We start from the raw sequence: 14,105 nt of genomic DNA, 5'->3' as shown, positions 1-14,105 counted from the left end.
GGTGCAAAGGGCATGGAGTAGTGGTGGTAATCAAAACTTGTGGGGTGGACTACAACTATCAAGACGTCTTGTGCTTGACAGTGTGACAAGCACATGTAAGGACCATCTCATGTAAATCCCAAGGAGTTGCATAATATCAAGAGACATTGATAGATTCTGATGTCTGTATACCCCTACATTGTCACGTGAGCAAAATCAAGATAAACTCATATGACTGAAGCGCATTTTAAAATGCCCTCAAGTATACTTAGGGAACAGAATATTAAACTCTTGTCCTTTCTTGAGTATCACATGTGGTCACATTGAGGGATGTGGTTATTATGAGAGGATTCTTCCCCCACGTCATTGACGTTGAAAAATGTAATGCCAAGCCTTAGGCCAGACAGGCCTTTTCCGCAAATATTTCTGTAACATTGAATAGTAAAGTACTCTTTCACTTAAACTGACAAGAACTAAAACTTATATAGTCCTTTTGCTTTTTTCCCTTTCATGTTATGGTACATAATGCAGAAAGTTGGAAATCTACCTTTTTATGGAATTAGATCAGCCAAATTAATTTTTTGAAAATTGCAATGATCTGGCACTTTTGTTAATGACCAGAACTATATTCTGCTTTGTTTATACTCCACTGCCTGCTACCTCTTCACATCAGGGATTTCTCTATAAATATTTAAAGGCTTTTTGCTAGCCCATCTCTTCTGACATAATTCTATGTAATATAAAGAGCGTGCTGCAGCTTTGAATTTTTTTTGAGAAGCTTGACTAAGAGCATCTTCATTTTAGCTTCCTTCTAATTGTGTTTACTTCATATACTCTCAAATTACCTTTCAGTAGTACAGTTTCCTCATATCTATAACTTAAATAAGTAAGGTCCTATTTGAATCATGGGATAATTATCCAAAAATTGCAGCTGAGTTGTGGACAAGCCATGGAAAATCATGGAAAAGTAATAGACCTTATTATTTGCAATTATAAGGTCCATTATTACATTTCCATGATTTTTCCCTGTTGGTCACGTGGGGCTGACAGTGGTGGCCTGGGACTGAGAGCGGGGCCCCCTACTGTTGGCCTTCCCGGGCAGCCAAGGCCCCCACTCTCAAAATTGCAGTGGAAGCCTAATAATTGCAGCATTCACAGTTTCCACAATATTATGAATTAAGAAGGGCTTTATAGAGGAGACAGTAGTGTCTAAGATGTTTGGGTCCTCATGCCTGTTATTTCCATTGTGGAGTAGGTTAATGAAAACAGGATTTTCCCCTGTCCTTCCATTCTTCGTTGAACTTGGATCCTTAAACCCAATCCCACCTGAAACAAACTGGTAGCTGCCGGGTACCACTTTGTGTCAGGAATAGAAGCATTATTCTAGCCCAGAGGTGTCATAGATGTGAAGGCTAGAAAGGACCATTATCTAGTCTGAACTCCTGCATAACACCGGCCATAGAACCTCACCCAGTAACTTCTCCATCAAGCCCATAACTTCTGTTGGAGTTCTTTTAGAAACATCTAGTCTTGATTTAAGGACTTCAAGTGATGTAGTTTCCATCATGTTACCCTAGGTAAGTTCTAATAGTTAATTACCCTCACTGTTAAAAATGTACACCTTATTTCCCATCTGATTTTTTTTAGCACCCAACCATTGGCCGTAGTTATTTCTTTTTCTGCTAGATAAAGAGCCATCTATTATCAGAAATCTCTTCCCCATATAAGTACTTGTAGTTTGTGATCAAGTCACTTCTTAACCTTCTCTTGGATAAACTAAATTGATTGAGCTGCTTTAGTCTCTATCAGATATGTTTACCAGACCTTAAATAATTTTTCAGCATCCTTTTTGAAGTCTGGTCTTACTGATGTGTTCAGTGTAAAAGTGATTTGAAGGAGGTCCATGTTTACTTATTGTCCCTGGGTTGGGATATAAATTAAGGACTTCCCTCAATTCATACCTAATCTCCCACAGATATGACTGGAAAGTTTGGCATCACTGCACTTCTATTTATTATTTATTTGTTCAATCCCTTATTGTCAGTGTCACTGATGAGAACCCTCTCCCCCTTTTAGGCTGCCACTTCTTCTGGTCTTGGTTCTCTTTTTTCCCTTTTCTGTTTCTGTTCTCTCCTTGTGAGTCTCCTGTTTTTCCCCCCCCCATTTTCTTCCCTTCAGCAACACCCAATTCCCATGCTTAATTCCTCTCTTGTTCCTAAAATGATCATTAATAGTTAAGGTTAACACTGCAGTGGGGCATTGTCGTCCTTTCTCGTTTAAATGAAATTAATAGGGAACAGGGCATTTCTCCCTCTGAGTCCTTGTTTCAGGCTTTCTGCAGATCAATTTACACTCAGTTCATGTTTAAAAGATTATCTCTGCAGAAGGCTAGAAAAAGTATTATTTTTTAAATGAAAGTTGAAATTTTCACAATCTGAGGTTTGCAAGGCTGCATATAAATAAATCATGAGAGCTGGATCCATCCCTATTCTAGTGTTTTCCCTAAAACATTCATAAATGCTACATATTCCTAAATGATCTGGAAAAAGTGGTAAACGGTGAGATGGCAAAGTTTGCAGATGATACAAAATTATTCAAGATAATTAAGTCCGAACCTGACTGCAAAGAGTTACAAAGGCATCTCACAAAACTGGTAACCAGGCAACAAAATGGCAGATGAAATTCAGTGTTGTCCATTATTTTGCATTTGATGCTTGGAAACATAGTCTTAACTATACAAACAAAATGGTGTGGTTTAAATTAACTGTTCCACTCAGGAAACAGATCTTGGAGTCATTGTGGATAGTTCTCTGAAAACATCCCCTTAATGTGCAGCAGCAATCAAAAAAGCTAAGTTTAGGAACCATTAGGAAAGTAATAGATAAGACAGAAAATGTAATGCCACTATATAAATCCATGGTATGCCCACATGTTGAATACTGTGTGCAGTTCTGGTTGCCCCATCTCAAAAAAGATGTATTAGAATTGGAAAAGTACAAAGAAAGGCAAGAAAAACTGTTAGGGATCTGGAACAGCTTGCATATGGGAAGGAATTAAGAAGTCTGGGACTGGTCAGCTTAGAAAGGAGGTGACTGCGGTGGGATGTGACAGACGGCTATAAAATCATGAATGGCATGAACAAAGTGAAAAGAACATAACACAAGAACCAAGGGTCACCGAGTGAAATTAATAGGCAGAGGGTTTAAAACAAACCTAAGAAAGTACTTCTTCACATAACACCCAGTCAACCTGCGGAATTCATTGCCAGGAGATATTGTGAAGTATAACTGGGTTCAAAAAAGCATTAGATACGTTCATGGAGGATAGGTCCATTAATGGCTATTAACCAAGATAGTCAGGGATGCACTCCTGTGCTGTGGGTGTCAGTAAACATTTTACTACTAGAAGCTGGTATTGGACTTGATAAATTGCCCTGTACTGTTCATTCCTTGTGAAGCATCTGACACCCGCCACTGTCGGAAGACAGGATACTGGGCTAGCTGAACCGTTGGTCTGATCCAATATGGTCATTATGTTCATTCTTCCCCCGTTGCCTCACATTTGCTCTGGGTGATGGATCAGAAGGGCTGAGGTGGGGAAATGTCTTGGTAGGTGGTGATAAGTGGAAATTTAGACTGATTCTGTCTACTTGTGCCTGGGGGAGGGTGGGGCAGTTGGAAGAGAATGTATGGTAGGAAGGGGAGATTACATCTCTAAAAAACCATGGACCATTTGAAATTGAACTTTGGACCATTAGTGTATATTTCAAATTTAGCCTGTGTAAATTCCTTGGCATAGGTACAGAGTCTTGTGTGAGTATAGTGCCAAGCATGTCAACAATATTCAATAAACTTTGTTATGGTCTGATGTAACACAGTGTGGTACAGCCACATTATAACGTGCACTTGTTCACTTGTTAGGTAAAGCGTTCTAGAAGTAAAGGTGGATTGGCTGGTCCTGATGGTACAAAGTCAGTGTTTGGTCAAATGTGTGCTAAAATGAGTTCCTTCAGTCCAGACAGTCTTCTCCTACCTCATCGTGTTTGGAAAGTAAAGTTTGTTGGTAAGAATTACTTTTTTTCTCAACCCTACTTCCCCCGTAACCATATTCTTTTATTCCTTTTTGGGGGTAGGGGGTGGTATTCTAGTGGGGGGGGGGGGGGAGGGGGAGGGGGGAGAAAATACTTAAAATGTTGAGCAGTGCAAAGGCCATTTTCCAAGAAATTCAGGCCCCATGTTTAGGTTTTGTTAAACCTAGTATCAGTAGAAATATTTCCATCATTGTAATCTTAAATTCCAAAGATAATGCATTTTAAAAATCAAATATTCTCAAAGATGCAGATTTCTAACCCAAATGTAAGTCTGAAATTGAACCTGACTAGTTAATTTTCGCTAAAGTCACAATTTGCATTTCATTTTAATGGTAAAAAGTAAACTAGATTAGGATGTTGCTAATAAACTTCCAATCTGTGGCTATATTGACATTTTTAGAACTGTATCAAAGTGAAAGACTAATGTTTTAAAATATTCCCTAAGAACCTTATGTTCATTGAACCTTTTATTTTTCCTGCCATCCTCCTGCTTCCTTATTTTGCCCAGTGGTGGCACAGTAATAATACCTGGTACCTTTAAGAGAGAATACAGTTTAACCAGGAGCTTAAAAATATCACAATATAATTTAAATAGGATTAATTGAAACTGCACTCTTAATCAAGGTCATGTTGATTAAGCAAAGTAATTTTTGTTTCTTTTTGTAGTTCTTAAATGCTAACTTTGCAAATGTTTTAAAATGTCTGGCCGTTTATGGTAACGCTTATACAAGGTTGTAAAATAATCATGTCTGTCAAGGAGGAAATTATATTATAGAACCAAAATTTAAAATGCATTAAATTATTTTATCAATATGAGAATGTAGCTTTTAAATACAATTTTTCTATTTATCCATCGCAAAGGAGAAATATTAATAAATTTAATTCAGGACCACATTTGGAAACATTCTTGAAATGATCTGCATGTTTAAACCGACTTTTGTTTTCACAAGGCGAGTCTGTGGATGACTGTGGTGGAGGTTACAGTGAATCAATAGCAGAAATGTGTGAAGAGCTCCAGAATGGGCTTACCCCTCTCCTCATTGTGACCCCGAATGGAAGAGATGAATCTGGAGCAAATAGAGATTGCTTCCTGTTAAACCCTGCTGCCAAGTCTCTCTTACATATGAACATGTTTCGTTTCCTGGGTAAATTTCTTAGCAGCACTGTAATAATTTTACCAAATCTTTGAGCATGTGAAGTGTGTAGTATTTAAAAAATATTTTTTACATGTCCAGGTGTGCTGCTGGGCATTGCTATCAGAACTGGCAGCCCTCTAAGCCTAAATCTGGCAGAACCAGTATGGAAACAGCTGGCAGGGATGAACCTAACAATTGCTGATCTCAGTGAGGTAAGTATGCAGTTTTTGATCATAGATCTAAGGACATGTCTACCTTATGGGGACCGTTCCAGCACAGCTATGGTGCTGTAGCTATCCCAACATGTACCTGCCATATAGATGCAGTGTGTACATTGTTGTCATAAATATAAAGGGAAGGGTAAATCCCTTTAAAATCCCTCCTGGCCAGAGGAAAAATCCTCTCACCTGTAAAGGGTTAAGAAGCTAAAGGTAACCTCGCTGGCACCTGACCAAAATGACCAATGAGGAGACAAGATACTTTCAAAAGCTGGGAGGAGGGAGAGAAACAAAGGGTCTGTGTCTCTGTCTGTCGGTATTCTGCTTTTGCTGGGGATAGACCAGGAATGGAGTCTTAGAACTTTTAGTAAGTAATCTAGCTAGGTATGTGTTAGATTATGATTTCTTTAAATGGCTGAGAAAAGAATTGTGCTGAATAGAATGACTATTTCTGTTTGTGTGTCTTTTTTGTAACTTAAGGTTTTGCCTAGAGGGATTCTCTTATGTTTTGAATCTAATTACCCCGTAAGGTACCTACCATCCTGATTTTACAGAGGTGATTCCTTTACCTCTGTTTACTTCTATTTCTATTAAAAGTCGTCTTGTAAGAAAATTGAATGCTTTTTCATTGTTCTCAGATCCAAGGGTTTAGGTCTGTGGTCACCTATGCAAATTGGTGAGGATTTTTACCAAACCTTTCCCAGGAAGTGGGGTGCAAGGGTTGGGAGGATTTTGGGGGGAAAGACGTGTCCCAACTAAGTTTCCCAGTAAACCCAGTTAGAGTTTGGTGGTGGCAGTGGATATTCCAAGGACAAATGATAAAATTAATTTTTACCTTGGGGAAGTTTTAACCTAAGCTGGTAAAAGTAAGCTTAGGAGGTTTTCATGCAGGTCCCCACATCTGTACCCTAGAGTTCAGAGTGGGGGAGGAACCTTGAAAGTTTTTGATCATAGATCTAAGGACATGTCTACCTTATGGGGACTGTTCCAGCACAGCTATGGTGCTGTAGCTATCCCAACATGTACCTGCCGTATAGATGCAGCGTGTACATTGTCATAAGGGATTTTTCCTGAACTATAGTTGCTACATTGACAGAAGCATTTTTCCGCCAATCTGGCTGTGTTTACTGTGGGGGTTAGGTCGACAATAGCCATGTTGCTCAGGGGTTTGAATTTTTTTACACTCCTTAGTGATGTACCTTCGTGTCCTTAATTTTAAAGTGTTGACTAGGTCTAATTTACAGAAAGTGAGAGAGAGCTGTAGATGGAGGTTGAATTTTGACTAACCTTTTTATCTTTGAGCCAGTGTAAAGCTCTGTTTTGTCCTTAAAGTTAGAAATTTAAATAAATTGAAGTCTTATGAAAAGAGTTAGGCTTCACTGTGTTCTCTAATTCAAACAATTAGTTTGTCATAAGCGATCACAAAGGGAAATGAGAAACTGGTTGCTTAAAGGGGACTTTCTAGTAAAGATGGATAAAAATTGTACACACACCGCTCCTGAATTGTTTGGGATGGACTTCTAGGACAAGAAGTTGTGTGGTGTAAGGGATGGTCTTTTATGCAGTTTAATTGTATTGCTACCCTTATAGTAAAAGCTAATCTCCAGAGGTACACTTCTGTATATTTCTGCTCTTGAGTTTATGCATCTAGGAGACCAGGCAGGAACCTCCACAGCTTTGAACATTTAAAATTTTAGAGATGCTCTTATGAGAGGCAGTGGCCCAGTCAGCAGAACGCTGGACTGGACTCTGAGTCAGGAGACATTTCAAGCTTTGCCACTGGCCTGATGGTGACCTTGGGCAAGTTACATCATCTTTCTGTGTCTGTTTCCCCATCTGTAACATGAGGATAATGATACTGACCTCTTTTATAAAGCACCATGAGATCTACAGACAAATAGCACTATATAAGAGCTAGACACTTTTATTAGGATCTTTGTTACAAGAGCAGTTCCTTTCCAGCTGCAGTCAGCAGAGAAGTTTTGTAAGGGCCATATTATCTCAGCTCACAGCAGTGCTTAACTTCACAACACCTCATTCATATGTTTTCCCAGGTTCTTACCTGTCTCTTGAGTCAGTTTTTTACTGTTAAAAAAGATTTTTTTTTCTTTCACTGATATGCTTTGAAGATGCCTGTAGTATTGTATGAATATTCGATGTTCTCTGTTTGCCTGATTGTTTTTATGTTTGCTGTATGGTTACAAGGAGTTAATTGCAACAGGAATGGTAGACCTTTAGTTACCAGTCCTTAGAAGGACAATGCAGGTGGTTAACTGGCTGGCTGGCTCTATTGGGGAAAGGTTCTAGCATGTAACCCTAGGGGAACTTTCAAGATGGAAAACTGAAACAAAGAACTTTAGAGCAGATTAAAAAACCTGAGCCCCTGAGCTTGAAGGTGTAGTGGGCATACACACAGTGGAACTGCAGGAGTTGCAGACTGTCCTTCTCACTCTGAGGTTGAGGTACCTGACATAAGACATGCCTGCCTAAATTTGAGGTTAGACATGTAGACAATTTCTGTTACTATCCCTTAGTTTTTGTTATGATTTTATTTCTGAGGTTGAGATTTGTTCTGAAAGGGCTGTTTTGGATCACTGTTTTCATACTGGTCACAGGAAAGTATTGCAGGTCTCAAACAGCAGTCAGGCCTGCTGAGGAATCATGGTTTACACAGGGGTACTTTACTTCACGACCCAGTCTGAGAGTGGGAGAACTATAGGATTCCCAATTCTGCCCCAGGGAAGTGAAGTGCAGGCATGACATCTGGAAGAGTTGCACTCAGAGATAGGAGGGGTCAATGCTGCAGCGAGCCCGAACTGTGACAATAGTGGTCCTGCTTTGTGCATATTGTTTGTTGTTGTTGCTTCTGGAATGTATTCTCCTTTTTCTTATCTGTGTCAGGTTGTTTGATGTTTACTGCTCTGAGAATTCACTTAATGTATTGATCCATGCTCTTGCCAAACAGGACTCCTGTGAGATGTTGCAATGTTCTTTTGAGAACAAGAGAATAGTCCATGTGAGGCACCTGTAAATCCAGTCTCAGTGGTGATCTGGTTTCTTGGCAGATACTTTTTCCTTTCCCTTTCTGTTGCGGGAGGGGGTGGGGTCACCTGGACCACAGAAACCGATGGAGTTTCATGCAGAATACCGTGCTACTCTGTTACTTAAAAAGCCAGTTGGATGACTGTCTTCATGTCAATTATTAATTCTGGGTAGTTTGTGTGACTAGTCCCCTTTGTCCTATTGTGAAAAATATTCCTGTGCCATATGAAAAGTACACAGAGGTGAAGAATGAGTAACTTCAGTTTTAGCTCATGGATTTATTTTCCTTTGAAAGGTTGATAAAGATTTTATTCCTGGGCTTATGTACATTCGAGACAACGAAGCTACTTCTGAAGAGTTTGAAGCCATGAGCCTTCCCTTCACAGTTCCAAACGCAAGTGGTCAAGACATTCAATTGAGTTCCAAATATACCCATATTACACTGGATAATAGAGCTGAATATGTGAGACTGGCAATAAACTACAGGTTTGTTGAATAACTTCACTAGTTTAGATTTAAAGAAATTGTGGGAACTATAGAAGCGTTGCTTTTACGCAATGCTATGCAATGTAGTGCTCTGGCTTCGTGTATAGTATTAGCCAATCTTTTCCCTGTCATTATAGTGTAAATCAATATCCTTTGAGAAGGAAAAAATGGAATCATTAGGTCAGGCATATTCTTGAGAAAATAAGGGGGGATTAATTCAAGCTCACAGTGGTGGACAAAACTGTCTCTTGTCATCTTGGCTTGCCCAGAGGTTGATCCAGCCTCCTCTGACGTGGGCTTCACAGTAGTTGTCCATGTCTGTCATCTCCAGCCTTGCTTGCTGTAATGTGTTCTACTTGGGCTTATCCTTAAAGTCCTCTCAGAATTTCCAGTTAATGGAGACTGTCATTAGTCTCCTTTTAATGTGGAGCAGAACCATAAGAGCCTGCTACATCTGGACTCCAATCTTTCCCTTGGCTTTCTATTCAGTTTTAGATGCAAAACTGAAACAGCAAGTTTTGCCTCTGGCAATTGACTTGAGACTTCAGTTGTTTTAAAATATAATTTTAAAACGTATCTTCTAAGAGACAACCTATCTAAATTCTCAATCACTGAGGGACAACCTACACTCATTCCTATATTTGCTTTCTACAACCAATTCTCTGTATAATTTTTCATGAGTGATGTATCCGAATATTTGGATGCTAATATCTAAACTATATCATTAAATATATTAATCTTCTTTGGGTTATTGCTGATTATGTACTATAGGTATTGTATTACTTTTAAACAAATCTTTGTACTTTTGGATAATTCAAGCACTATACCCGAATGTACAGACACTCTTTTCTTAACGTATGTATTATATCATTTTAACATTAGCTTTAGTAAAAATTTTATCCTCCCTTTTCAATCCTTGCCTAATGCCATCTAACCATCACATGTCAGGCAGATATACTCCAATTCGGCTGAGATGTGGTTTAGTTCAAGATAAGAGTGTGGGTTGGAAAGGTGGCTTTGTGACCCCGTATTTGGGGGATGGTCTGATTTTTACCTTGCTTACCCATGGCTCACAAAGGGCTTTTCTGACTGCCAGAGTTTGCCAGGAATAGGAATACTGCATCACTCTCCCCACTTTGAGTAAAAACAGCCTTGACTGTTATCTTCTGCTCCACCCTCATCTTTGTGCTCGTCTGTTCCTCCATATAATTAGATTGTCAACTCTTTGGGGCAGAAATGGTCATTTCATTATATACGTACACGGGGCTTTTAGCCAAAGTTTTGCAAAAATTAGGTCCATTTTGCTGGAGATTGCATGGGAACTTGCACATGAAATCATAATTAAAGATGGAGTATTAGCAACTAGTTTTTAATATAGTGTAATCCTTTAATATAGGATAACTTGCGCAACTTTCATTTTAGTTGTTAATCTGACAGTAATTACATCCAAGTTCACCAAATTTTGAACCTCCTAAATTGGACAAGAGCATAGAAGAAAAATCTTTAACGAGAACGGAGAAAGTTTAAGCTTTTTTAATGTGAAGACAGCTTAGTCATTTTATAACTGGCATTCCCACATACTTTCATACTTCATGTGCAGCTAAAAGGGATTCCAAAAATGGTGAAATTCTTTCCTGCCTAGAAAACATTAAGAAAATCCCAACCTTATTTTAAAAACTAAGGCCCAATTTTTAACCCTGAGTTAGGCTCCTGAATCCATATGTAGACACATAAATAAGTGCTCTAATCTTCAGCAGCACTGAGCAGCCAGAATCTTGAAGTCAGTGGAGCTGGAGGTGCTCTGCACTTCTTAAACTGAGGCCACTTTTAATTAAATAGCTGTATTTGCATTTAGGAGCCTAACTGGGTATCCCAGGATATGAAAGTGTTGTTGTCCCAAATGCTTATTGATTAGTATAAATGAGGCAACAAATTGGCATAATTAAGAAATGATTTTTGGACTGTAATTTTAATTCACAATGCAATGCTTAATTTTAATGCACAAGGCTCAAATGATCACGATAAGTGTTCACTGAAACTTATTTCCGCTGAAATGTCTTTCTACAGGCTTCATGAATTTGATGAACAAGTTGCAGCAGTTCGGGAAGGGATGGCCCGGGTTGTTCCTGTTCCTCTTCTTTCCCTCTTTACGGGATATGAACTGGAAACAATGGTATAGGTTTTCACATTCGCTACTTCTGCTGGATTGATGATGTAAAATTAGGCCATTTACTTGAGTCTTACTGATCCAACTCTCATGTTTTAGCTCTAGTAAAAACATGCAGTCTAATTATAGTAGATTGCATGTAGTTTGTAGGTGAAGGAGAGGAGTAGCAAATATTTATATAGTTGTCCGATCATACTTTCACAAGAATTACTTTTTATGCAGTTGGGCAGTGTGATGTAATAGATTAAGTGTGGAGCTAAGAACCAGGAACTGCTGAAATCTGACATTTGACTTGGAAAGAGATCATTGAAAGAGTTGTTGAGGGCTAATTCAATTTTGTACAGCACTTCAAAGATGTAAAGTGTTAAGTTTAGTCATTGTCCCTGATGCTAAGCTTCACTGTTTGAAGGAGTTAATGGACCATAACTAGTAGATGTTTGGAATGTTCATTTTGTCATTGAAAAAGCTAATTAAACTTTTTGACGGAAAGAAGGGAACAAATTGCTTTTGACCGATTTCTGATCAGTTCTTTTTCTTGTCTTCATGTTTTAATTTCAGGTATGTGGAAGCCCAGATATCCCACTTCACCTTCTGAAGTCTGTAGCAACATATAAGGGAATTGAACCTACCGCCTCCTTGATACAGTGGTTCTGGGAGGTGATGGAATCCTTCTCCAATACAGAACGATCTCTCTTCTTACGTTTTGTATGGGGTAGGACAAGGCTACCTAGAACTATTGCAGACTTCAGAGGCCGGGACTTTGTTATTCAGGTAAGGTCAAGAAACCTGCAGGTTGGTAATGAAGGAGTGGTGGCAGACAGGAAAATGTGTTAACTTCACTAAACAAGTTTAATATCAAGTTCACTTTAGTGTTTATAGAGCAATAGAGGATGCAAAATGCATAACTAAGCAACAGACTTTCATTTAAATATTGTCCTTGGTCCAACTCTGGCTATTTCCTGTGATGGGCAATTTATTTATTTATTTATTTTTGAGATACCCTCCTCCAAACCACCACCTCCTGCCTATTTTGCTTCTGTTGGTGAGTTTCCCTCAGTAGTCGTCACCGTTGATTTTGCTAGTGTTCACTTAAGAGACACATTATCTTATTAAATGTTTCAACTTCATACACTGAAGCTATGTTTTTAGCACTGGAGGATTTTTTTATATTTTACCAGTTACATAGTGAATCTAGCTTGTTCTTTAGTATATACTATTCATTTCTAAGAGCCTCATACTATAGAGAACCATGTTTTTGATTTTGTATGAAGATGTGTTTGACTTAGTTATTATTTTTAAAAGTCTTCTTAACATCAGGGTAAATGTGTGATTTTTTTTTTAATTACTTTTTTTTAATCCTAGTCTTATTTTAGTATGTTATGTCCGTGTTGTTGAACAATAAAACTAATGGCTTGTGCATGTTGTCTGACAGGTTTTGGATAAATACAATCCTCCAGACCATTTCCTTCCTGAGTCCTATACATGCTTCTTTCTGCTGAAACTGCCCAGGTATTCTTGTAAGCAGGTACTGGAGGAAAAACTGAAATATGCCATTCATTTCTGCAAGTCCATAGACACTGATGATTATGCCCGGATAGCACTGACAGGAGAGCCAGCTGCTGATGACAGTAGTGATGATTCCGACAATGAAGATGCAGATTCTTTTGCTTCAGACTCCACACAGGATTATTTAACAGGACACTGAAGCAAATAGCATAAGAGACAAATATGTCACAAGCACTGAGGCATGAAACGCCACTAGTAGCATTTGAGCAAAGGAGTACAGAATATGTATAACCAGAGGAATACTAATCTTCTGAACGTTTGTTACTCACAATAGGAATAATGGAGTATAACTTAAGACATCTGCTTAGAATAAATGGCACGGTATGTGGGCATTTAACATTTATTTTAAGAGTTGAGAGTGTCCCCCATAAGACTGCACTACATTTAGAAGCTTTGTGTTTACTAAAGTGTTGTAAATGTTTATATACATATGGTAGTGCAGCATCCAGAAAAAGCAGTGAAACCTTTAAATTGTGGGTGCAATAGATTTTTTTCATAATAAATGTTGTGTTATGTGTAACTTCTTGATTGTATATTGGAAATACTGTGCAACAGCTGATAGTATTATAAATATTTCAATTAACTTTACTAGAAGTTTGTTTATTAAAGAACTTTTTGAACATTAAATTATCAGTATTCCTTGAAATACATCTATAGGGAATTAAACAAAAAAGGTCATTAGGTTCACCACATCCCCTTGTTTGTATATTTTAGCTTATGCATTATGTATCTCAAATCGATACCTTTCTGTGAACAGCATCATAATTCTTATCATGGAAAGTGTATTGTATATAATTAATTTGTGCCATGTATATGCAAAAATTATAATTTCCCTCTAAATAAAACTTCTGTCACAAAGACTTTAGTATGACTTTTTATGGTAATGTATAGAGGGTACGTAGAAGAGAACTGTAAAATGGTTTAAATCTTTAAGGCTGTATCTATGCTAAGTTCTTTTTCTGCAGCCCAGTGTCACAACCCATTGGCCCACTCCCTCAGGGGGTCCCCTGGGGAGATAGACCAGCATTGTATGTTGCTAACGCTGTGGCAGGCATCACAAGGCATTTGGGGAAGGGTGAAAGGTGTGAGTGTGGAGTGAAAGATTCCTTTGCAGGTTACGAGAGGCCGTAGAGGGAGGAAAGGAGAAGGGAATGGGTTAACTCAACACTCCAGCTAGGTCCGAAGATAAGATGCTGAAGGCCACAGCACACAACCAACTCTCCGCTGCCTGCCAAGAAAGACGGGGGCCTGGATTCCAACCAGGAATGAGAGAGGATTCAGCTGAACAGAACTGCAGGGGCTGCGAAAACTAGTGAGACAGTGAAGGCCAGCGAGGGGGAAAACAATAGCTTTTACATCTCTGAAGCCGGTGTGTTTAGGGAACGCTGAGGAAGCCACGGAAGGCTGGTTTGGACTGGTAC

General features: G+C 38.7%; 1 protein-coding gene across 1 annotated transcript in view; it reads left to right on the top strand.

Annotated features, from left to right (window-relative positions):
- The window catches only part of HERC2 (HECT and RLD domain containing E3 ubiquitin protein ligase 2), a 201,604-nt gene extending 188,062 nt beyond the window's left edge, over positions 1-13,542 (top strand). Inside the window, exons 87-93 of the mRNA XM_084623550.1 lie at positions 3,900-4,041; positions 5,020-5,214; positions 5,305-5,417; positions 8,761-8,951; positions 11,019-11,124; positions 11,677-11,889; positions 12,551-13,542. Coding sequence (XP_084479676.1) covers positions 3,900-4,041; positions 5,020-5,214; positions 5,305-5,417; positions 8,761-8,951; positions 11,019-11,124; positions 11,677-11,889; positions 12,551-12,823 — 1,233 coding nt within the window. The 3' untranslated portion in view covers positions 12,824-13,542. The remainder of the gene's footprint in view (positions 1-3,899; positions 4,042-5,019; positions 5,215-5,304; positions 5,418-8,760; positions 8,952-11,018; positions 11,125-11,676; positions 11,890-12,550) is intronic.
- Positions 13,543-14,105: the final 563 nt, after the last annotated feature.

This window comes from Lepidochelys olivacea (genome assembly GCF_965140295.1).
Source record: "Lepidochelys olivacea isolate rLepOli2 genome assembly, chromosome: 1".
In the NCBI taxonomy this organism is placed as follows: domain Eukaryota; kingdom Metazoa; phylum Chordata; order Testudines; family Cheloniidae; genus Lepidochelys; species Lepidochelys olivacea.
Note: the sequence above shows the minus strand (reverse complement) of the source record. Positions and strands in the feature narration are given on the sequence as shown.